Genomic DNA, 23,371 nt, shown 5'->3' on the forward strand with positions numbered 1-23,371 from the left:
AAACCTTTGCCAGTGGAATAAGTTAATTTACTCTTCCCATAAATACCCCAGTGTCCAATAAAAATTTGTTCTGCTTTGCTGCCTCAGGGTTGAAAGTCCCGTGGTACCACCACAGCCACGCCAGTGAAGAGGCAGCTCAGGCTGAGCAGTTCTGGCAGCTGCTCGAGGCAGCACCTCTGACAGTCCAGGCTGGAGCCTGTGGCAGCTCCCAGCTCGGACCAGCTGTGAGTCCATCCCACTCCTGATACTGCAGGAACCTGGGCAGTCACACAAGGTGATCCCTTGGGGTCAGGGCGGCTGAACATCACTCCTGCATGCAGCTGCCCCAGGAGCCGATCTGTCCACAGCTGCAGTATCAGTTCCTCTGCCCCAAAGTGACATCTGTGGATATTCACTTTGCTGGGTGTCCCAGTGAAGGAGGTTTCATAAAGCATCCACGCCCCCAGAAGCCTTCAGGCCTGGGAATTCTCTCTGGCAGTGGGAGAACGGTAGGTTTTCCTTGGCACAGCAGTGAATTAGGGAAGAAGCTTGGTACCCATGAGGCTGGAGGTGGGCTGGTTTGGGGCTGCTGCTTTAGAGCACAAGCCCTGACCCTGGGGAGCTCCCTGGTGATCACAGGTTCAGCCCTTCCACATCTGACAATTTAGTTCCTTTTTCTTGGTGCTGGTAGTGCCTGCAAAATAGGAGCACTGAGACCAAGGAGAAGCTTTTCCTTCATGGATCATCTCCCAGGTGAGAGAGCATTACCTGGGGCATGGCAAATCTCTGATGCCTCTGATCCCAGCATATGCCCGTGGAGCTCCCACAGACCCTACCCAAGCTTTCCCAGCACTCTGGAGCATCTCGGAGCGTCTCCGTCGTGCACTATGTCCTCACCTGGTATTGAAGGGTTGTCCCCCCATTTTAAATAAAGAATTGCTGGAAACTCATGCCTCCCTGCAGGGTGGGCTTCAAGCAGCATTTTAAGACCACAGCTTCACAAGGTAGGAACGCCCCACGCTCCCACATCCTCGTCAGGGTCGTGACAAATAACCAAACCAAGGGGACAAGCCCCCTCCCCATTTCTTATCCTCTCTGTCTCTTGCCCCCCTGCCCATCCAGGGTGACACAGAAGGGTGGCCAAGCCCCTGGACCAGCTGATGTGGGGAGCATGGCTGGCACCTTGCCAAGTGTCTCTCAGCCCATCCTGACACAGGGGCAGAGCAGAACGACCTCCAGCCCACCAGCTAAGGCAGAAAGTGATGCCCAAGCTGATTATACATTGTTTGAGAGCAATCTGGATTCAAAAACAGGCTGCCCTGTTGGAAGGGGCCCTGGCTGACAAGGGCAGCAAGGTGAGCAGGTGCAGTGCCCAAACCCACCTTCCCAAACCCACCCTCCCACACCCCCAGGCACAGCATGGCACGAGGCAGCCACACACAGCACACATCTGTCACACCCTTTAGGCTTTATACACCCCTTCAGCTTCCCAAATCCCTCAGATCTCAGGCTCCAAAGCCATAAAACAGCCAGGGAGGAGGAACAAAGTGGGGGTTCTTTCCTGAAGGGCGAGTGTGGGAGGAGAGGGAGAGAGCCTTTTCCTCTGTGCTATGGCCCCGAGTGGGGCTTGCTTAGGCTGGAGCCAGCCCAAATCCCTGCAGGTCAGCAGGGGATGTTCACCCCAGCCCCAGGACCAGTGTCATGGTGGCTTTGAGGGGGTCAATGGCAGCTGGGGGTGGGCTACAGCCAGGCTGGGGCACCCAGTGGGTGGGAGAGGTGCTGGGAGGGGAGGGCTGGCTGGGCACAGTGATGGAGCGTGCCCCCTCCAGGCGTGTCCTGATGCAGGGTGATGGTCCTGGGAGGTGTTTCCCACGGGAGGAATGTACTGTGGGGCAGCAGGGGGGGCCAAGGGGCAGGGGGGTGTGCACGGGATGAGGCAGAAGGGGTGAGAGGCCCTGGGCTCTAATCATCCTTGTCCTTGGCCCCGTGCTTCAGGATGCGGGTGAACTCCACGTAGTTGAAGTTGCCCTTTTTGTCGATGGGCGCCTCCCGGTACATCTCATCCACCTCCTCGTCGGTGAACCTGTCCCCCATGGTGGTCAGCAGCTCACGCAGGTGATCCTCGTGGATGAAGCCTGCAAGGAGGGCGGGGGACAGCGTTAGCAGGGGGCACCAGGAGGGCTGAGCACGGCACCCTCCCCACCTCTCCCAAAGACAGCCCGCTCTGGAGCTGCCTGGGGACTGCTCCCAGCGGTGTGGCCCAGCCCCGTGGGGCAGAGGGGCTGCGCTGTACCTGACGCCTCTTCGTCGAAGCAGGCAAAGGCGTTGCGGATCACGTCCTCGGGGTCGGTGCCGTTCAGCTTCTCCCCGAACATGGTGAGGAACATGGTGAAGTTGATGGGCCCCGGAGCCTCGCTCATCATCCCCTCCAGGTACTCATCAGTGGGGTTCTTCCCTGCGGGACACAGGCAGGGGGTGAATGCAGGGCCCTTCTCGCCCAGCTCCCATCCCCAGGGTCAGCCCATGCAAACAACTGGAACGGCTTTTATCCATTGCAAATTGATTCGCTGGTTCTTGTTCACCCACCCCACGAACATGGGAAGGGAGTGTCTGCAGTGCCCAGTGCTCCCCCCTCAGCATCCCTCTCGATGCTTTCATCCACACCCGGGAACAAGCTCTGCCTTGGGGGAGCTTCAGTAATTAATTTGGGGGTTACTGGAATTAAACCCATGGCTTTTCCCATCCCCCTGACAACTCTGGGGAGAGGGGCATCAATGTCCTCATACAAGCCTCATGCTGCCGATGTCCCCAGCACCGCTCCCACCATGGGTGCACCAGGGATGGTTCAACTGCTCTGCTGAGGTCTGTGCCCCCAGCGCTGGCCCCTCTCTGCTGCCAGAGCTCCGGCTCCCTGGGAGGAGGGAGATCCCTCCCAGGGTCAGGGAGGACCTCCAGAACAGGTTTGGCTGCCAGGTCAATCATTGACAGACCTCCCAAAGTGCAGCGGAGGTACCGCTGGGAGTGGGAGGAGGGAGCCGTGGCCTGCAGCAAAGGAGAACAGCTCGGGGCAGGGAGTGGGTACAGACCTGCAAGTCTCAACCAGCCCAGGTATCACACCAGCACGGGGACCAGCCTTTGTCAGCCCAGCTGAGGGCAATGGGAGGGCTTTGTTCCACATGGGACAGCCGCAGTGACATTCTGGGGTGAGACTACTCAAACACTGCATGGCTGCAGCTGCTGGCTGCTCCCAGGGCAGAGCTTCTGCAGCCCCAAGGGTCTCTTCCCTTTTGAGGAGCGTGCCTGTGAGCAGCACACAGAGCTGCTGCCCTCGGACAGCTCACAAACACCCCTTCTGTCAGAAGGTGTTTGTGGAGCAGGGAAATCCCCCGCACGCTTTGAGGTGTCCCAGCACAGCCAGAGTCCAGTGCTGGGTGTGGGCACGAGGTCACCCTGCAGCTGTCCCCGCTGCCGAGGTGGTGCCAGGGGCAGAGGGACCTGCAGGGGCAGGGTGTCCTCACCGAGGGAAGCCAGCATGTCGTGCAGATCCTCCTTGTCGATGAAGCCATCGCGGTTCTGGTCGATCATGTTGAAGGCCTCCTTGAACTCCTGGATCTGCGACTGGTCGAACATGGCGAAGACATTGGAGGTGGCGCGCTGCGGGCGCTTCTTGGTGGTCTTGGCTTTGGCACGTTTGCTGGACATCTTGGTGGCTGAGGGAGTATCTGGGGGCAGAAGCGTCAGGGGGGCTGGGGACAGGCCGAGCCAGGGGGCCAGAGCAAGGACACACCGCCCCTGGCAGCTCCGTTTCCCCAGCTGCCACACGCTTTGGCAACGCAGGGAGATGAGACGGTCACAGGGTCAGACATGACTTGAGCTCTGGCGAGTTCCATGGGCAGTCACAGAGCAGGCAGGGCTCACTGACACCCCTTCCCCAGGACCGTCCCCCGGGGCTGCAGGCAGCCCCCAAACCCACTTGCTGCCTGTCCTCTCTGCATATCCGGGCACAGGGAGAGACGCCCAGCCCAGCTGAGTGCCAGTCCTGGCACCATGGGATGGATGCCTCAGCACTTCAGGCACTGTGACCATGGCCCTCCACCTCCCCTCGCTCTGGCAGGCTCTCCAGGCCCAGCCCAGCTGCCAGGTGGGTGGGTCACCCTCGCAGCCCGTGTGTTGCCATGCAGAAGCACCCCCAGCACCCAGCAGGAAGGGGTTATCTGCTCTAGGCACATTCCTCACACACCACTGCTTCCCATGTCCCTCCATCTGTCTGTCCATCCATCCATCCATCCGTCCATCCGTCCATCCATCCCACCTCCTGGAGGGTCAAAGACCTCTTTCCGCTGCCCTCCCTGTCCCGGTGACCCCCACCCTGCCTGGGGAGCCCACGGGAAGAGGCAGAGGGGAGAGGGGCCATTGACCTCAGAGGGCTGCAGAGCCAGGAGAGGAGCCAAGCAGCCCCAGGGCTGCAGGGCACTGAGGATAACGCTGTTGTTACAGGTAATGAATGCCAGCAGAAGGCGGGGCAGCAGTGGGACAGGCCCACCTTTGGGGACATGGGCAGTGTGTGTCCGACGGTGAATGGCACAAGGACCATGCGCATCCCAAGCACCCCCGAGGCAGAACAGCGGGAAAACCTGGTCCTTCCAAGGTGGGGGTTGCTGTGCCCAGCTGGAACTGGGGCTCCCAGCAGGAACAGGGCTGGAGCAGAGAGCCCACTCCCACCCTGGGATGGCATCCAAGCTCCCTCAGTCTCCGAGCAGGGGGCTGGTGGTGTCCCCACACTGCCAGACTGAGCGATGCGGTCAGGGTTTGGGGCACTCTGCTCCACGGGAGCTCAGCACGCCCAGCGACCACTGACACTGCCTGAGAGGAGGATGCCCAGCTTTCTCCCAGGGAAATCCTGCCAGGCTCAGCCCAGGAGGATGGCAGCAAAGCCCAGCTTGGCCTGTGGGACAGGCTGGGATGGTCCTGGATGGTCCTGCGGGCCCAGGGAAGGGACACTGCTCCAAGCCCTTGTGTTTGTGCCACAGCCACTGCTCCCTCACACGCAGCCCTGGGTCTCCCCCTGGCCAGCGTCTGGCTTCGGCAGCAGCTGCAAGGGCAAGAGCAAATGAATGGATGGTGAAGGGATTCTGTGGTGGAAGAGCACAGAATCAGTCCTGTGCTCTGTGTGCCCTGTGCCTGGTGGGCAGCAGGACCTGGGCTCCTCATTAATGCCCCGGGATGGTGCAATTCAGGAGCCATATCCTATCTCATGGAGACACACCCCAGTGAACTGCAGCAGGAGTTTAACCCCTGCTGGGTTGGACACCCTGAGTGGGCACCCTGGGATCTGCTCTGGAATCTGCTTCCCAGCTGGGTCCTTAGTGCTGACCCCAGGGGGGCCTCGGGGACCTGGGGAACATCCACTGGTGCTGGCATGGACCAGAGCAGAGCAAACAACCTTCACAGAGCCCTCCCCACACCAGATCCACTCTCCAGCTCTCTCCTTCCCCTTCTGCTATCACTCTCTCAAGGGATAGCAGAGGCAGGGGTTGGGACAGGGACCCAACAGCCTGGTCCTCAGCCTGCTGTGGTCTCCAGGTTCCCACAGCTGGGCCAGGCTGTGCTGGAAGGACATTCCAGGGGCATCAGGCAGTGCCAAATCACAGCCAAACACACCATGGGGACCAGCCAAGATCAGAGGGGACTGGACAGTCTTCCCACATCCTGAGAAGGCTCCCGTCCCACCACGGAGCCCAGGCAGGGCCCTTCATCTGCAGGGGACATGTCCCATGACCGCAGTCCTCCCTCACCCCCCACATGCCCCCCATTCCGGGATGGAATCCACACCTCCCTTAATCCCCTCCTTTGTGCTGACCCCAGCACCTGACAGCAGCCACCAAACCACCCCACATCCCCCAAACCCTCCACCCTGTCCCAGCACCCACCAGGAAAGAGATGTTTGTCACCAGCCAGCCAAGGGGAGCAGCAGGACTGGGAAGTGCCCACACTGGCTGAGCAGAGACTTCATCCCCCAGTCCATCTCTGCCTGCTGCCTGCTTCCTCCAGCAGCTCCAGCTCTTTGCAGCAGGCCAGCTCCTCTCTGCGTGCCCTGCAGGCACCACCGAGCTCCGGTGACACCCCCAGGTGGCGCGGGCCGGTGACATCCCACAGCAGCAGCATGGTGTTCCACACCACAACACCACCAGGCTGAGCCAGAGCCAGAAATAAAAGCTCTGCTGCTGGCCCACGGCACTAGGCTCAGCTTTCAAAACACATCAAATTATTAGCAGAATTATTATCAGAAGACTATAGAAATAAGCAGGAGTTTTGCTCTCACCACATGAATTAATATTATCCAAATATTTACCCTGCCTGACTGTGACCACCAGCAGCACAGCTTGGCACCCTGTCCACAGAGACAGTGCTCTTTAGCAGGATTAAGTACAATTTTGACAGCACATGGATTTGCAGTTTGATCCAAAATACGCCCTGGAAAGATGCTCAGTCCCAAGCTCAGTCATTCTATCTCTGCTGTTTGACAGCTGCCCAGGGCAGGCTGGGACTTGGGAAGAGATTTTTGAGTCAGTATGAGGAAAGGTTCCTGTGCATGGAATCCGTGCAGGGATCTGCAGCAAGATCTGATACAGCTGGAACAGTCTCTGCTCTGCACAAGGGCTTGATGGCCTTGAAGCCGTGCTTTCTGGGATTCCCAAAAACCCAGTGCCAGGAGCATTGCAGGGAATGCCTGGCCACGATGCCCTGCATGCTGGGGTGGACTCAGCTCAGACAAATGGTGCAGCCACCAAACCTCCAGCTTCCCCCACAGCTAGAGGGAAAAGCATGGACACAGGTTCTGCTCCTGGTGCCTCCTGCTGAAAGCCCCATCCCAGCACTGCTCCAGTCCAGGAACTGTGGATGCCAGGCAGGAGAGCCAAGGAGGTCAGTGCTGGGTGATACCATGACAGCCACAAACTGATCTGGTCACCAACTCACTCTGTCACCAGCTGCCCTTGTTCCCTTGCCCGTCTGCCACTGCTCCTGCCAAAACCATCTCCCAGCCTCCTGCTGTGAAGGTAAAACAATCTCCTGCCAGGCTTTGCCTCCCCTACCTGAGCGGCAGACCCAAGGGAGCACGGGGCTGACCTAAAGAGTTCATAAATTAGTAAATAGTTTCGTTTGAAAGAGGAAAGTTATCAGAAATATAAACTGCCATATGTTTCCTCCTTGGTGAAAACCAAGCAAGTAACTCCATCCAGGTGCTGCTTCCTGGTTGTGCAGGGGAGGGTGGGACAAGCCAAAGGGACACGGCAGTGTTGCCAGGGCAGGCAGCCCCATCCCAGCCCCATCCCAGCCCCATCCTTCCCCCTCCTGCTTCCACCCTCCCCTGCAGCTCCTCCTGTGCTGCTCCAGCTCACTGCTGGCAGGAGCTCACCGCTGGGCTGAGGGGGCTGTGACAGGCTGGGTGGCACCGAGGAGGAGTGGCAGGCGGGGGACAGGGCAGCTCCTCTGGCAGAGGCAGCAGCCTGTCCCCGGTCCCTGGGGTGTACACATGTATCCCGAAGCTATGATCTCCCAGGATATGCTACTAAGGGTTTCCCAAGAGTGGCTCCTCAGAAGGTGCTCCAGCAGGAGCCACCTCTGGAAGTGCTGAGGAGGCAGTGGGACTGCCCTGCCATCCCTGCCACAGCCAGGCAGGGACATGTGCTCCAACAGCTCCTCCAGAAGGACCTGGCAGCAGGAGGCATGATGTGCCTCTGCTGGATGCTTTGGGTCAGGGGGACAAAGAGTGATTCCAACAGCCTGGGCTGTCCCCTGGGACACTCCTGCAGGGCAAACATTGGCTCTTCAGGGTAGACTGTGGTCAAACCTCTGCCCAGCTCTGCCTCACAAAGTGAGTTGTGAGTACGGGCAAGCCACGAGGCAGCCACGCTCGCTCGTGGGCAAGCACCACGTGCGGCCACCCCGCAACCCCACACGGGCAGCAGGTCCCGTCGCTCCTCGAGGGTGGCACGAGGGCCAGCAGAGTGAGGTGGGGCCTTGCAGCATCCCCCTGGCACAGGAGGCTGCAGGGCAGTGCAGCAGCCTGGACAAGGTTCCACCCCTAAAGCTTTGCCACCCACAGGCAGGCTCCTCTCCCAGCCCCAGAGCTGCTCACCGGTGTCACACCAGAGGAGAGAGCAGGGAGCAGCTCATCTTCCCCACTTCATTTGTTATTAAACCATCCCTTTCCTCCAGCACAGCCCTGCTCAGGATGCCTGTGGGATGTGGCATTGCTCAGCTTCACCAAGGAGGGTTTCTGGTGCCCGGGGAGCCCCGCTGCCAGCAGAGGCACCGGGAGCTGCGGGAGGAATGCTCAGCCCACTCGACACTGCAGGAATGGGGACAACTGCCATTCTGCACCTTTTATGGCCTTATTAGAGATGTGGGAAAGGGGGTCTGGAGGCGAGAGGAAAGCAGACCCTGAGCCCTGGGTTGTGTCTCCAGTCCAGCCACAGCCACAAGCACTGATGCCAGGGAGGAAGGGGCAGGGCAGCATCAGGGAATCAGAGCAAAGTGTGCAGAGTTCATCCCAGCCCTCCTTCAGCTTCCACCAGACACTGGGGACCCAGCCAGGTTCACGCACAGCTGAGGGGCTCAGCTGCAAGTTCAGCAGATGGTTTCTGGACTAGTTGCTTCCCACCAAATTTAGGAGACACCTAAACCATGTGACACACACAAATTCTTCCAAGGCAGAGGTTCCGCAGCCTCCCAGAAGAGGAGCAAAGCACCCAGCACCTTCCTATGCCCGGGAAGGCCGGGAAATGGACCACAGGCAAGGTCTTCATGGCCTCGGGCAATCAGCATAATTCATCCTGACCAGAGTATTCTCCCAGGGGAATTAAGGGACTCACCTCGGTGGGAGAATGTGGCTGCACTGCCTCGGAGCGGGGAAGTGACTGCAAACTCCTCCTACAACTGCTCAGAGCCTGCCAGGGAGAGGAAAAAAATTCCAGCGACTGAAGGAACCCAACCATCTTTGGTCAGCAGCAGTGGTTGTTAACACTTGGGGATGTTCCACTCCAAAGAATTCAGCTCTGGCCGCCCCCTTCTCCTACACATCCATGTTTTAGAGTTTGCCTGGCTTTTTTCACAGTCGAAACATTCTGTACCAAAAGGGCATGCTGGGAGGGAAGCCAAGAGGACTTCAAGTTTTCATGGGAAAGACTAAACAAAACACAACATCTCTCTGTGCTTAAGGCTGAAGGAAATGATCTGCTTTAAAGAAGTTTATTGCCTGAAGTTGCTCCCAGGTCACTGAGGATATATCTGGAGCATCACGCATGCATCCGGATCTTGGCTCTGGTCATCAGCAAAAGGACTTGAAGGAAAAGCGATGTTCCAGACTGGAACAGTCTCAGAGATCAGGAGGTGGGTGAAGCCACCGGCAGCAGGATCTGCTCCTGCAGCTCTGCCATTCTGGGGAAGCCGGGACGTCCCAGCTCCAGGGTATTGCAGTTACCCACAGCTTGGCTCAGGACCAATCCTCACCGGTCCTTGCCGGGACATTCCTGCGGGGCCTGGCAAGAGGCTCCCCGGGTACAAGATGCCTGGCAGGGCGCACCGGGGATCCTCCTGCCACCTCAACCCGTCCCCAGGGCTGACCCCGGCACCAGCTCCAGCGCCGCAGAGGTGGAAGGATGGCGGGGCTGCTCCCCCTGATCCCCTCGGCTCCATCCCTCCGGTTCCATCCCTCCGGCTCCATCCCTCCGGCTCCATCTCTCCCGCTCCATCCCTGCGGCTCCATCCCTCCGGCTCCATCTCTCCCGCTCCATCCCTCCCGCTCCATCCCTCCGGCTCCATCCCGCCCGCTCCATCCCTCCGGCTCCATCTCTCCAGCTCCATCCCTGCGGCTCCATCTCTCCCGCTCCATCTCTCCCGCTCCATCCCTCCGGCTCCATCCCTCCCGCTCCATCTCTCCCGCTCCATCCCTCCGGCTCCATCCCGCCCGCTCCATCTCTCCCGCTCCATCTCTCCCGCTCCATCCCGCCCGCTCCATCTCTCCCGCTCCATCCCTCCGGCTCCATCTCTCCCGCTCCATCCCTCCGGCTCCATCCCGCCCGCTCCGTCCCTCCGGCTCCATCCCTCCGGCTCCATCTCTCCCGCTCCGTCCCTCCGGCTCCATCCCGCCCGCTCCATCCGTCCCGGGGCCGCCCCTCTCCCCGTCGCGGCCGCTGTTCCCGTCCCGGGGCGGTCCCGGCGGCGCTGCCTCACCTGTCCCGGAGCGGGGAGCTGCGGGAGCTGCGTGGGGACCGGCGTGGCTCTTGGCTCTGCGGGCCGCGGCTCGGCGGGGCGGGCGTGCCCAGGGTCCCGGCCCGGCCCGGCCCGGCCCATACAAGGCAGAAGAATGCGGCGGGGCCGGGGCCGCGGGGCCGGGGCCGCGGGACGGCCTTATATAGACGAAAGCGGCGGCCCACGCGTGCCCCCCGTACCGAGGGGGATGCGCAGCGCCGGCGGCACCGGGGACTCCGAACCCACGGGCGAACCTGCGCATCCCCGCCGGGTGACACGGGGGTGCCGCGCCCTGCGGAGCCGAGGGCACCCGCGGGTGACACTGCCGGGGACACAGGGGCCGAGGTTCTCCCCGAACTCCCCGGAGCAGCTCTGGTGGCGGCGGGGCAGGGCCCCGCTGGCGGGTGTGGGGCTGTAGAGGACCAGAGGCCCCTGGGATTCCGTGGAGAGGACGAAGTGTCTGCGGGCTGTGCCGTGGGCTGCCTCTGTCAATGGCTCCTGCAGCCGTGCAAAGGGGACGGTGGCCAGAAGGGCCGAGCAGCCCCTCAAAGGGCCTCTGAAAAGTGGCCTGGAGCAGAGAACAGCGGGGGAATTGCCCCGTTCCCAAGCAGGGATCCAGAGCCTGCAGAATCAGGGATGGGGAGCTCCTGCCCTTCACCCAGGGCAGGACTCGCTAATCCTGGGACACCTCTCCAGGGCAGCAGGTCTTGTGCACATTTCCTTCCCGTCAGCAATCCTCAGCTTAATCATAGTCCCGCAGGGACCAAGAGGAGCTCCTGGTCCTGTGGGATCCCCCTTGGGAGGGTGATGCCCCTCCACACATCATCACAGAGATTTGTTTTGTGAGGTCCCACAAGACAGGGCCAGAAATCAGCCTGCAGAGGAGCAGGAAGGTGGAAGAAGGAGACACCAGGAGCACTTCTGAGATGCAGTGTTCTTCTGAGGACCCAACCCTGAGTGGGTAGCCAGGGCAGGACTGCTTTGTTTAACCATTCCTAGGAGCTCCATCACTGCCATGGAGACGTTGAGGTTGAGGACCAGGCCCTGATCAGAGGTGCTGAGGGGACAGCATGGAGTACACGGGCTGCACTTGCACCAACACAGATGAAGAACAGAAATGAGCAGTGACACAAATTAATCTTCAGCTGCCGTTCTCCTGCAAGGCATCACTGCAAACAATAGCTAAAAAGCAAAAAATCCTGTTTCAACCCTGACATAAAAGCAGTGGCCATGTCCTCTGGCAGCCTGACCAGACCCTGCCCGAGGCATGGAGTTTGCTTCCACTGGCCCAGAAGACCAGTGACCTGCCCTGGCAAGAGCCTGTCTGACTTGGGGAACATCATACCCATGTCCCCGTGCTGCTTGGATGAAATCTGCAGGGGCATTGCCTCCTCTGGGGAGCCACAGAGGTTCCTGACCCTTCACTGGAAGCAGGTATCCTGTCTGCAGCCCCTCCCAAGCACAGGCTGCAGTCTCAGAAGCCAGCAAAAGGCAGGAGCAGAGTCGGAAATGCTGCTGGATGCCATGCCAGAGTGGAAAAAAGCCAGGGGAAGCACAGAACCTTTGCCATGTCCATGAGTTGGACAGGGGGGGCCCAGAAGGTTTGCCTTTTTTATAAAAAATATACGGAAATATTAAAAAAAAAACAATCAGGAGTAAGCCAGCCTGAGCTGCCACCCCGTGGCTGGTCCCAGAGTTTTCTGTGCTGGAGAAGCCCAGCCTCAGCAGGGTCCAGGTGTTCCCAGGAGCCCAGCAGGAGCACGACCCACCTCCAGCCCCTCTGGGGTGGCTGCTGTCCCTCACCGAGCCCTGGTTTCTTGCCACTGGCTGAATGTCCAGCCAGGTCCCTTGCGAGGGGAGCTGGTGAAGAGGTGCTGTAGGCACGGGGCAGCTCCTCACAGGCTTTGCAGCCCCTACAGCCGGGCTACCTCGTGCTGTCCCCCTTCCTGCCCTTCCTGCCTTCCCCGCCTGTGCCCAAGGCTGCCCATGCTGTCCTTCCATTTGTCTGCCAAGACACATCCCTTACCAGGGCCTGTTTGTGTCCTCTGGCACCTCTCCTGCCTTCCTCTGGCTTTTCCAAGCCCAAATTTAATTTGCTTCTCTCTCTCTTAGGATCGGGCAATGGAAATGGAGTAAAACAAGATTTTTTTTTTTAAAGCATGTGAATTTTAGGTCAGTTTCCCAACCAAGGTGCCTTCACCACCGTGCAAGCATTTCCACCCCTGTCAGGGGGGGACAGTGACACTGTTTCCACTCTCCCCAAGCACCTAAGGAGTGTCCGGGGAGCAAGGCTGGAGCCAGGACCTGTCTGGCCCGGCCTGGCCCTGCCCTGGGGGTGAGAGGCAAAGGATCTGCCGGAGACACAATGATGACCCCACAGCGTGTGTCCCCTCCCTGGTCATGCTATGAGGCTCCCTTGGCCTGGATCAGCCTCTGGCTTCTGGCAAATGCCCAAGGGGCTGGAGGTGATCAGGGGCCTGATGGCCTTGCAGAAGCAGAGCTGGATACTTTTTAAGTCCATAAGTATCTTGCATAATCTGTATTTAAACGACATGGCCCTGGCTGGAAGTGATCAGAGCTCTGGGACAAGGCTCCGCCTGTTCCCTCTGTGCTGACCCCGCACAGCCCACGCAGGGCCAGCCTGCACCCACGGGCTCTAGATCCTGCTGGCAGCAAAGCAGCTGCTGTTGGAGCATTTGGAGCTGTAGCCAGGCTCTGGAGACACAGCACATCGTGTTTCCAGGCCTGTGAGACAAAACGAAATGCAGGACCTCAGGCCTGGGGTTCATTACTGGGAAAAAGGAACAGCAAACTGCCAGTGCCAGTGGGACGTGCACAGCAGGCAAGGGAGGAATCGCACCACACAGGGCACCTGTGCAGGACTCAGTCCCACTGGCACCAGTGAGGATTTCCACAGGACCCAGGGCTTCTCGCAGTGCCTGGAGTGACCCCAGCGCTGCCAAGCTCAGCTGCCCAAGGGCACCTGGAATATTGCCACTAAGGCCTCTCTGTACCCACATAATCACATGCTGAGGAGGATAACAGAGTGAGACCCAACCATACACTCTGCCCACACCATGCAAGAGTAATTCCTGTATGTTTTCCTAGGAGGAATGCAGCTGGTCTGAGTACCGCTGCCCCTTGAAGGCAAGAATATAAAAGACACTCAAATCTTCAGGGTTGCACATGTGATAATTCTATCCACAACCCCCATACGTTCAGCTGCTCTAAGGTCAGATAAATAACCAGGTAAGAAGCTGCACAAACGTGCGTATCCGAAGGACTTCCAACTCTCCGGCCCTGTGGAGCCTCCACAGCCTGGCTGTGCCCCGGGATCCCCTGTGGCGGCCGTGTTTGCAGGCTCAGTGACACGGCAGGGCTGCGAAGGGCTGTCCCCTCTCCCACCCAGCAACACCGGGCTGCTGTCTCACTCTTTTGCTGGGGAGTGACCCTGCCAGGCCGAGACTTCCTTTTCTTTCCCCTTTTCTTTCCCTTGTCCCTTCCCTTCCCTTCTCCCTTCCCCTCTCGCCCGCCGTAGGGCTGCGGCCCCGCCCCTGTCACGTGTCCCGGGCCCGCGCGGCGATTGGCTGCGCGCGGCGGGGCGGGGCCGGTTCCGGGCCGGTTCCGGGCCGGGCGGATCCCGGCTCAGGATCCCGGCGGACCCCGGCGGAGCGGGATGAGCGGCGGGCGGCGCCGGGACGAGCCGCCGCACTCGCAGCACCACGCGGTGGCCAACGGCGGCGCGGCCGGGCGCGGCTCCGTGTGGGGCAAAGCGCTGCGCAGCGACTCCGCCTGGCACGACAAGGTGGGACCGGGGCGGCGGGACAGGAGGGGGCCCCGAGGGGGCCGTGGCTCGCCCGGCGCGGCGGCTCCGTTCCGCGGGGTGCCGGAGGAGCCGCCGTCCCCGAGTGCGGATGAAGCCCCGGCGGGGACCCGCCGGGCAGAGGCGGTGCCGCGCCCGGGCCGTGGCGGGGCCGGGCAGCGCCCCGTGCCCGCAGCCCCCGTGAGCGGCGGGGCTGTCTGTGGGGTAAATGCTCGTGTTGGAGTGCGGCCGCCGCGCCGATAACCGGAGCCGTGTTTTTCCCGATCCCCCGTGCCCGGCCCGTGGCCCGGCCGTGCCCCCGCAGGCAGAGGCGCCGCAGCACACCCAGCTCTTTGCTCTTTGGGCGCGGAGCCAAGGGAAACACATTAAGACACCTCGGTTGCTTTTGGCTTGTGGTTTAAAAGTCTTCTCGGATTAAATAAAATTTTCCCTTGTATGGCTCAAGGAACGCGAGAAATAGAATCCGCTTTCCGAAGTTTTCCTGTGCCCGTCTGCCATGTGCTGCAGTGCTCCTGCTCTGTGCCTCTCCGTGCTGCTGCCTCCCAGCAGCGCAGCCACGAGGTGCCCGCAGCTCCCGCTGGATCCCGGCTCCTGCCGGACCCCTGTCACGCCCTGGGCACACAGCGTGTGGTCCAGGGTCTCTGCTCCCTGGTTTGGGCTTTGCCTTTAGCGTGGGGAAGGGGCACGCTCTATTTCCTTGGAGGACAGGCAGAAATCTCTTGTCACTTTTTCCTTACCTGTTGCTCCCTGAACTTGTGGGGCTTGTGTGTCCCTGCCCCCTTGCCTCTGGCAGATGGAGCTGGAATTTCAGAGTCAGCAGGGGAGCAGGGACAACTGTGCCAATGTTTTGATACCGTAGAATGTGAACTGAAGGCTGAACTGCCTGACAAGTGCAGTGACCAGGAGAAATGTCTGTATGTGACATGGATTAATGTGTTCCATGCGGAGGTGAATAGCTGGCACATCCCACAGGCTTTGGGAGGATGCTGGGACAATCCCAGTCCTGGGGAGGCTGGAAAAAGATGTGAGCTGAAGTGAATCTTTTTGGAGTGTGAGCCAGCCCTGCTAAGCTGTAGAGGCTGCAGGAGTGTGGGCCCTTGTCCCTGCTGCTCAGGCAGCACAGGAGCTCTCCTGGCACGAGTGAGGTACAGCTGTGCTTTAGCGCTGCCCTGAAAGCTCTCGGGTGCTGGAGGGCCTGGGCCAGAGTGAGTAGAACAGTCTTAAAGCATAAACATTTTTTTAAACTTTAATTCCAGTAATAATAATTTAATTATTAGTGCACATTTAGTAAATAAGGGGACTAGAGACTTGTTTGCCTCTGCAGTTGGCCCATTGGAGGACAAAGCTGTGTGTATAATGTGGAAGCAGAGAAATCCAGGGTGCACAATGCCCCAAGCTGCTTTATCTGTTCTGAGTGTAATAGTTTATACTCTGAGTGGAGAACTAAGTATTCAGTATGCTGAATTTTCACCTGTTAATTGTGTGGTGCTTTGAAAAGAAAAAAACTTAATAAATGCCAGAATTTTTCTTGTGCTTTATCTCCTCAGGACGAATTTTTAGATGTGATCTACTGGTTCCGGCAGATCATTGCTGTTATTTTGGGAATCATCTGGGGAGTAGTTCCACTGAAGGGATTCGTGGGAATAGCAGTGTAAGGTTTATTTCCTTTTCTGTCTCATGTACTTTCCCACATTTGGCCTGGCCTGGGAGCCTGTTTGAGGCTGTGCTGTGAACACTGGGCTGGCTAAAGGCAGGCTCTGCCTGCTCTGTCTCACAGCCAGCATTTTGTTCCATTGTTGGTTGCCATGAAATTCATCCAAATCATAACACGTCCATCAGTCACTTTCTCCTCAGCCGGATTAATACTTTTAAAAATTATTATTTGTTTTGTTACTAAAGGGGGCAATGGCAGAAGAAGGGAACTAGCATTTCAATTGACTTGGTTGTGTGTGTCCTGCATGTGTGGGAGGGGCTGGGAGCGTGGTGCCTGGTGTGATCACCCAGGAAGGAGTGTCCCTGGGGGGAGGGCGTGCATGTCCTGGTCTTTGAGCCCTGCTCAGACAGGAGGCTCTGTCACCAGACAAGAGGGGCAGCTGCTCTGTGAAGAAGAAAAGGTTTGTTCCCGACAGGAGAGACTGCAGGTCCCAAGCAGGCACAGTGGGCAACAGCAGAGCTCAGCAGTACTCCTGGCTTCCTGACATGGCTCTTTCAGCCATGGGGTGGGGAAGGCAGTGCCTGAAGGGGGTGTGTGCATTGAATCCCGAGATATGGGAGCCAGGTCACATCCCCAAAGGTGTCTGAAGGCTGCAGTGAGTTATGGAGAGACAGTCTGTTTGGTCCTGACATGTGCCTGGAAGTGTTCAAGGGCCAGCAGAGGTGGGGACACAGCCCTGCTCTCTGCACACCGGCTCTCAGAAGTTGTTGGATCTGCTCTGGGCGTCTCTGTTTGCAAATGTCTCTGCCTAGCCAAGGTCTCAATAGTCAAGCTCCAGCCTCACAGATTTTCTTAAGCAAAACTCAGTTGTCATGTTGTCCCTTGTCCTGAGAGTTCTGGTTTTGGCAAGAAAGGGGAGGGGTGATGCTCCAGCAGGAACCTGGTTAGCTACAACAAACAGATAATACCAGATACCCCAGGAACAGTTAATTGTTCTTACTTAGCCACAATTAATTGACAAGGCACCTAAGCCAATTCCTGTAGTAAATGTAAACAAGAGGGATTTGGTATACAGTGGAAAACCAAAAAGTCCTGGAAGTGCCTGTGTGGTTTCTCTGTGCAGTGACACAGCTGCTCCAGCTCTGTGTGTGTTATCCCACCCTTCCCACACAGCCTTCCTTGCAGGACACAGACCTGTCTCTCCCCAAGCTGCCCCAGCCCCAAGCTGGGGTGGTGTAAAGCCAAACCTGTCTTAGGACAAACAGAAGGTCGAGTTTGTTCCCTCTGCTACAGCACAGACTGGAGAGCACGGAGGTGTCTCAGGCTGGACCCCAGTGCTGGGGCTCAAGGGCAGTGTTGAGTCTCCCTTGGCTCTTATCTCTTCCCTGTTTGGTCCTAGGATGCTTACAGAGATCTAACCCTGGGCATGGAGGTGACAGTTTTCCCTCTCACCCACCACAGAATCAAGAAATACACACAGGTTCTCTGTGGGGGCAGAACTGCTGTCCATCTGAGGACAGGAGAACCCGCAGGTTTGCAGATCTGAGGATACTTCCAGCTTTTGACTTCTGCCCCTTGAGCCTTACTAGGAGTAGGTTGTTCCTTGTCAGGTGAACTGCATCCCAGCCTGGCAAGCTCACCTGGAGGGGCTCTTTTGAGGAGGTGACAGCTGCCTGGGAAGCATTGCAGTAAAAGAATTCCTCTTTGCTTCCTCTCTGCTGTGGATGAAAGATATTTCACTGTACAGCATGTGGGATACCTGCAGCCTGTACCACTGGAATGATGGTTCCTAACCTCTCCCTGCAGATTCTGCTTGATCAATGCTGGTGTTCTGTACCTCTACTTCAGCAGCTTCCAGCAGATAGATGAGGAGGAGTATGGTGGGACGTGGGAGCTAACGAAGGAGGGATTCATGACATCTTTTGCACTGTTTCTGGTAATGCATTTTGCTGTCTTTTAAGATGGTTTGGGAATTGTGTTGGTGCACTTTCTGAAGAACTGGAAGGAGGGCAGGGAAGGTGGTGAGAGAAGACAGATGTGTTAACCCCATCGAATAAGTGGCAGTGATTGGGAAAGAAAATCCCAAATTCTGATGGCAGCTGCCTGTGAAATATAGTGCTGATGCCTGGGATTTCTCTGTAGTAAAGGACGCATCAACCACTCCCATCCTCTGTCCCAAATATCCTGGTGGAGTTCCATTCCATCCAGAGCTAGTTAGGCCTGCACTGGTGTTTTGGGTGTCTTTGTTTTTCCCGTACTCCCCTCCCCCAAGTATCTGATCACAGCACTTTATTAGCTGGTGCCTCTAAATCCCTGCAGGGGCTGTGGTGGGATTTTAATGTGGAGAGGCTGGGCGCCCCAGATGGCAGACAAGTTGAATGCCACCATTTGTGGCAAGTGGTTATCCTAACTTCTCTCCAAGATCACCTCAAGGCTGGAATTCAGTCCCCTATTGAGAGCAAGGCCTGAGGCTCATTTGCTGTGTCTGAGACCTCTCCAGAAGCATCCAAATAACCTTCCTTTCTTTCCCACAGGTTGTTTGGATAATCTTCTATACTGCCATCCACTATGATTGACACAGTCTGCAGCATTTGCCTGTTAAATCAGTCGTCAATAAATAGAGAAGTTTTTAATAAATCATAGTCTTTAGTGGACTGGTGGCAAAGTGGGGAAGTCAAACCAGCTCTCCTCTGTACCACTGGTCTGGGTAACCTGGAGGAGCCCCAACTCTTCTGCTGGAGAAGCCTGTCTCTATTTTATATACACATGAATTACTGGAACTATTAAAAAGCCATTGGAATTTTTGGAAGTGGTTCAAGACTGTTCAAATTTGGAACTTTCTGTGACTAGCCAGTAACTCTTCTCAAACTCCTGTGTGCTGAAGATTGAATATGTTAATTTAATGTATGTATGCCTTTCTGTTTGAAATCTGTCATTAAACCCTGACTTGTCTTCCATGGTTGTCCTTTAGACAAACAATGTTTCAAAAGCAGTTGTAGATACATGGGCAGAAGGCACAGCAGCACCCAGGACATGAGCTGGTGGCTGTCCTTAGCATGTTTTTGTAGTAACCAGATCTGATTTGATTAAACAGACTGTGTTGTTACCATTTCTAATTCTTTTTTGTTTGTTTTACTTGCCAATCAGTAGTTGATTAGAATTTTTAAATGCTTTTTGCCGAAGACAAATTTTTAAGTGATTTTGCTAGGAAGAACTGATTCATTTGGTGAACCAAGATGTATTCAGGAGGCTTAGAAGCTCCACTGCACTCTGCCAGCCTGACTACCAAGTTGCCATCACATACCTCAGAGCTTCGTAGTCTCAAAGGAGTCATTCTGGAGATACCCTGTTAAATGTCAGCGTTTCAATTTGGTTTTAAGCTCTTGAATTCAACTGCTCTTTGTTCATAAATGCAGGAGACTATAACACAATTGAGGCAGCTATTATCTTAAATGCAGAAGTACCAACTTGCAGACTGGGCAGAGTACACAACCTCTGGTTTGGGAGGTGCTTGATCACTTCATAGCTCAGTCCCTCCCTAGTCATGCCCTTTTTGTGCATCAATGGGGAGTCTCTGCTTTAAGATATTTTTTAAGAATGTGTCTTTCAGAAATAGTTCTTGGGAAACACGCACAATCCTTGTTATTGTCAGAGGACCTTTTAGTCTTGTTGCCATGTGGTCCTTGCTTCTCTAAACAGCTCAGGCACCCAAAAAGAGTCCTGACCTAACACTGCCTTATAGTGAGGGGTCGGTACTTTAGTGTGCTCTTGCTGCAAGCCTGCATTGCCTCCTTGCTGGTGGAAGTGCCACAGCCTGGCTCTCACTGGGAGTGCAAAGCCAGGGATCTCAATCTCCAAGTGCTGAGCCAGGGTGAGCCTCCATTCTTACCAGGGAAGGTCTGTCTGTTCTTGGTGAAGAAACAGCCCTGGTTATTTTAGGTCCTTGGGATGCCAAGGGAAGAGTGCAATAGCAGACAGCTTCTCCTACTTGTGAGTGGCCAATTTAAGTAAATGATCTCAATCAAAACTTCTTCATTTTCTCCTCCCTATCCCAAAACTTGCCCAAACTTTTAGTCTGCTACTTTCTCTTCCTCTCCTATCAGCTGAAATCATTAACTTCCCATTAGAATTTCATAGCCTGCTAGTTCTAGGTCACCCTTTCCTGCTGGCATCTGTCTGCATCTTAGCTGCTTGCAGCCATCAGTAAAACGGTTGTATACTTGAAATGCTCCAATAAATGTTGCCTGAATAATTCACTGTGCAGCTTCTGTGTCCTGTGGTTTTTGATGTTTTGTAAAATGGTGGGAGTGGGGGATTCCTTTCAGAGGAAATCCCTTTTGGATTTTTTGGTAAAGTTTTTGGTATTCTTGGGTCTCTTGTGCTGCACTTTGAGAAGAGGCCAGAAGCATTTGCAGTGGTAGCTAATGTTTAGATCCATGCTTCAGCTAAGCAGGCAAAGCTGTGTTGCCTGTTCAAGCTCTTCTGCTCCTTTTGTGACTGTCCCTGCCCTGTGACACACTGAGCCACTGCTCATGCAAGAGTGCTCAGGTGTGGTCTGAAGCAGGACCTGGAGCACTGTTGTGCAGAGACAGTGCAGAGCTGCTTCCCTGACCCTTTGCTCTATTCCTTGCTTGCCTGTGCTCCCATCAGCTCAGTTCCTTGTACAGTTCAGTGCAGTTCCACTTGCTGGAAGCTGAACCTGAGCTAAGGAGGATCATGAACATGAACAGACCTGGATCTCTAAGGCTCTTTATAAAGAATGTACTGATTTCTGTTGCTCAGCTGCAGGTTTTTATCTCTTCAGATTCCTGTTTTAAGGGGTGTCTCAGGGGCTAGGAGCCAGCATCCACTGTGCTGGTCAGCAGGAGAACTAAATCTTTGGTGCCTGCTCATGAAGGAAGGAGATAATTTAAGAAGCTCAAGGGAATGTGGAAGACAGCAGAAGAGAGCTGAGCATCCTGCAAAAGATGAGAACTGTAAATACAAGGGGTGCTTGCAGAGAATTGAGAGGTTGACACAGGAATGGTCTAGCAGAGAGCATGGTTTGGTGCTGGGAGGACAGGAGAGCAGTGGCTGACAGGAGCAGGGAATGCTGTGGGAGAACAGGGCTTGGGCAGCACCCCTGCCCTCACAGTTCTGCACTGGCACAACAAGCTTGCTCTGCACTCTCTGCTCCTTGGTGGGAGAACCAATGGGGGTGGGAGTGGCTGGTGGGGGTCAGTGGTACCACAGAGCCTCAGCTCGGGGAGAAAAACATCCTTCCTGCACTGGAGAGCTGGGCTGTGGGAGCCACAGCTGTTGGGATACAGTTCCAGCAGCAGCTGTGTCCTTCTGGAGCTGACACGGAGGCTGCACTGCCCACAGTGGAGCTCCCTGCTAAGCTGCAGAACATCACCTCTGCTCTCAGCAAAGGGAAGCCAGTCCCTGGCAGGAGGGAGTGAAATAGCCCCTGTCTAACCTTGCCGAGAGGTGAGCAGCAAGTGTTTTGTGCAGTGGAACTGGTAAAGGGGGTTCTGGTGCTCCTTGGGCTCCAGGCACAGAATGTGCTGAAATTAATGCAAGTTACTGTGGGTGTTAAAGGGAGAAAACTTGGGTGGGTGCCAGGGGGTGTTGGAGGGTGACTGTGCCCCCAGGCGTCTCAAGTCCTGCCAATCCCAGCTGTCAGAGCCCAGCTAGACCTCTCACTGGCACCAAGCAGTGCTTGCTGGGGTGGCAGCATCCCCCAAGGAGCCTCAGTTCCCTTCAGGGGGTGTCACCATCTCTGCAGTTTCCCAGGTTGATTTCCAAGCTTGCAAAGGCTGTGCTCACAGCTGTTGGCTTTCAGCTGTCCACAGGTGTCACGAAGCTTGTAACATTGAAACAATATATTCAAATAAACTTACTTTATAAACCAATTGATCTAGATAAACCAATTGAACTAGATAAACCAATTAAATCTCAGCCAACGTATGAATACAGATTCGTGCTGTGAAGTAGAATCGGAACTACCTGACTGTACAAATTCTCAAGATTTTAGAAGGGTACCCTGGAACACACAATCCCTATGGAATGAGCTGAGGACTCTCAGCCTCAAGGAGTTTCCTGCTGACCCTCGGGGAGAGTCCCTGACTGCTGACCTGCAGCTCTGAGGACCAACTCCACTGCTCCCCAGTGTGGCTCCTTCCAGAGCCCGTGGGACTGATCTGTGGTAGGACAGAGTCACAGGAACCTTCCCTGACCAGGCTCTGACCTTCTGCCATACCACAAACACAGGGGACGCTCAGGCTGGAGCCAGCAGTGACATGTCTGAGATGGGTGGCATGGCACCGGCCAGAGGGGCTGAAGTGGCTGCTCCTGCCACAACCAATTGGTTTGGGTTAGTCAGAAACACCAGAGAGGCAGAGACTGGGTTAGTGGGTTGATCCTCTGCCAGGCAGTGGGTGGAAGAAGAAGCGGTATGGACATAGCTCCTGGCCTTGGAGAAGATGCAATAGTGGGGAAGAAACCCCTCCAGCTGCTGCAGATGGGGAGACTGGAGAAATGCTTGAAAGTGGAGCAGGCTGAGTCCGGTTTGCAAAAGCCAAACTATCCTACTCCTGTCCCTATTCCTATTTATTTATTTACTATAGCTGGCAATGGCCATGATGCCCTCAGGCTGCTGGAGGCACAACCAAAACCTTGCCAGTGCCTCCGCAAAGGATATTTGAAAGTCCCTGCACTGAGGAGCACCAAGCCAGCGGAGCTGCTCACACAGGGGATTAGCTGGCTCATTGGAGGATGAGAAAGTAGGACACATACCTGTCAGGTGACCTCCCCAGAGCCAAACAGCCCAGCACTCCACACGCTCTGCCTCCCAAAACAACAGATGTCCAGGATACATTGGGCAGTAGATGGATTTTTCAGATCTGGCAGCCAAAGAGCCAAGTGTGTGTGCTAAGTCAAGAGAGGCCAGTGTTGTTGCAGTGATAAGGAATTTTCACAAACTTAGACCACAGAAAGAAACATCTTCCATCTTCCAGTTATTTTACTAGTGGTTTATAGGTCAATCTTCAGAAGTGTAGGGGGAAATTTAAATGTTTGGGTCAACTTGATCTCAGAAACATCCATCCCCCACATAATCCAGGCCCCTCAATGCATGTAAGTCCACCTCAACTCTTTGCCAAACAGGAGCTGTTGCTAACCACAGCTCAGGGCGGGTTTCTCTCCCCCAGTTTTGTGCTGGCTCGCTGTGCTGCCCAGCAGCCTCAGCCCCTCCTGCCACCTGTGGCGGTGCTGCTGGAGCCAGGAGCAGGGAGCCACCAGTGCCAGGTGAGCCTGGCCAGCTGCACCTGCAAACCCCAACCCAAACCCCCTGTGCTGCGGAGGGAACCACGGGCTCCAGCTCTCATCCCAGAGGGCCACAAGCACGAGCTGCCAGCGATGGAAGGAAGTGAGAGCAGACACCTGCCTGCTCTGGGACAATGTCACAGCATCTCTTGCCGATGGTCCCACTGGGTGCTTGGTGCCCCCTTGGCCCGCGACAAGTGAGCCCCCCTCTACGGCCCGGCTGTGGCAGCAACATAACGTCCATGCACATCCCCTGGAAAACTCTTCCAGCCTTCTGGAGACGGGACTGAGGAATTTCGGATCCAGCTCCCCGGAGGTTTGGCCCGGAACGTGAGCCCGCCTGTGCGGTGGGGCCG

The 23,371-nt window shown here is 56.4% G+C and overlaps 2 protein-coding genes across 2 annotated transcripts; one reads left to right on the forward strand and one right to left on the reverse strand.

The window, feature by feature from the left end:
* Nucleotides 1-1,432: 1,432 nt before the first annotated feature.
* On the reverse strand, nt 1,433-10,300 carry MYL9 (myosin light chain 9). Its single transcript, XM_040080094.2, has 5 exons — nt 10,216-10,300; nt 8,856-8,930; nt 3,498-3,701; nt 2,273-2,434; nt 1,433-2,114 (listed from the first exon to the last, which is right to left on the reverse strand). The coding sequence occupies exons 3-5, from the start codon at nt 3,679-3,681 to the stop codon at nt 1,942-1,944; spliced, it is 519 nt and encodes a 172-aa protein (XP_039936028.1). The 5' UTR covers nt 3,682-3,701; nt 8,856-8,930; nt 10,216-10,300; the 3' UTR covers nt 1,433-1,941.
* A 3,563-nt stretch (nt 10,301-13,863) lies between these two features.
* RAB5IF (RAB5 interacting factor) lies at nt 13,864-19,971 on the forward strand. The gene is made up of 4 exons (XM_040080208.2): nt 13,864-14,038; nt 15,604-15,707; nt 17,517-17,646; nt 18,245-19,971. Exons 1-4 carry the CDS (start codon nt 13,910-13,912, stop codon nt 18,284-18,286), a joined length of 405 nt encoding a protein of 134 aa, XP_039936142.1. The 5' UTR covers nt 13,864-13,909; the 3' UTR covers nt 18,287-19,971.
* The last annotated feature ends 3,400 nt before the right edge of the window (nt 19,972-23,371 follow it).

Source organism: Hirundo rustica, chromosome 16, assembly GCF_015227805.2.
Source record: "Hirundo rustica isolate bHirRus1 chromosome 16, bHirRus1.pri.v3, whole genome shotgun sequence".
NCBI lineage: Eukaryota > Metazoa > Chordata > Aves > Passeriformes > Hirundinidae > Hirundo > Hirundo rustica.

Coding starts and splice junctions, on each gene's coding strand:
- MYL9 (XM_040080094.2), bottom strand. CDS start 3,681: ATGTCCAGCAAACGTGCCAAAGCCAAGACCACCAAGAAGCGCCCGCAG. Junction 2,435..3,497: donor CGACATGCTGGCTTCCCTCG/GTGAGGACACCC, acceptor TGTGTCCCGCAG/GGAAGAACCCCACTGATGAG. Junction 2,115..2,272: donor CTTCGACGAAGAGGCGTCAG/GTACAGCGCAGC, acceptor CCCTCCTTGCAG/GCTTCATCCACGAGGATCAC.
- RAB5IF (XM_040080208.2), top strand. CDS start 13,910: ATGAGCGGCGGGCGGCGCCGGGACGAGCCGCCGCACTCGCAGCACCAC. Junction 15,708..17,516: donor GGATTCGTGGGAATAGCAGT/GTAAGGTTTATT, acceptor CTCTCCCTGCAG/ATTCTGCTTGATCAATGCTG. Junction 17,647..18,244: donor CATCTTTTGCACTGTTTCTG/GTAATGCATTTT, acceptor TCTTTCCCACAG/GTTGTTTGGATAATCTTCTA.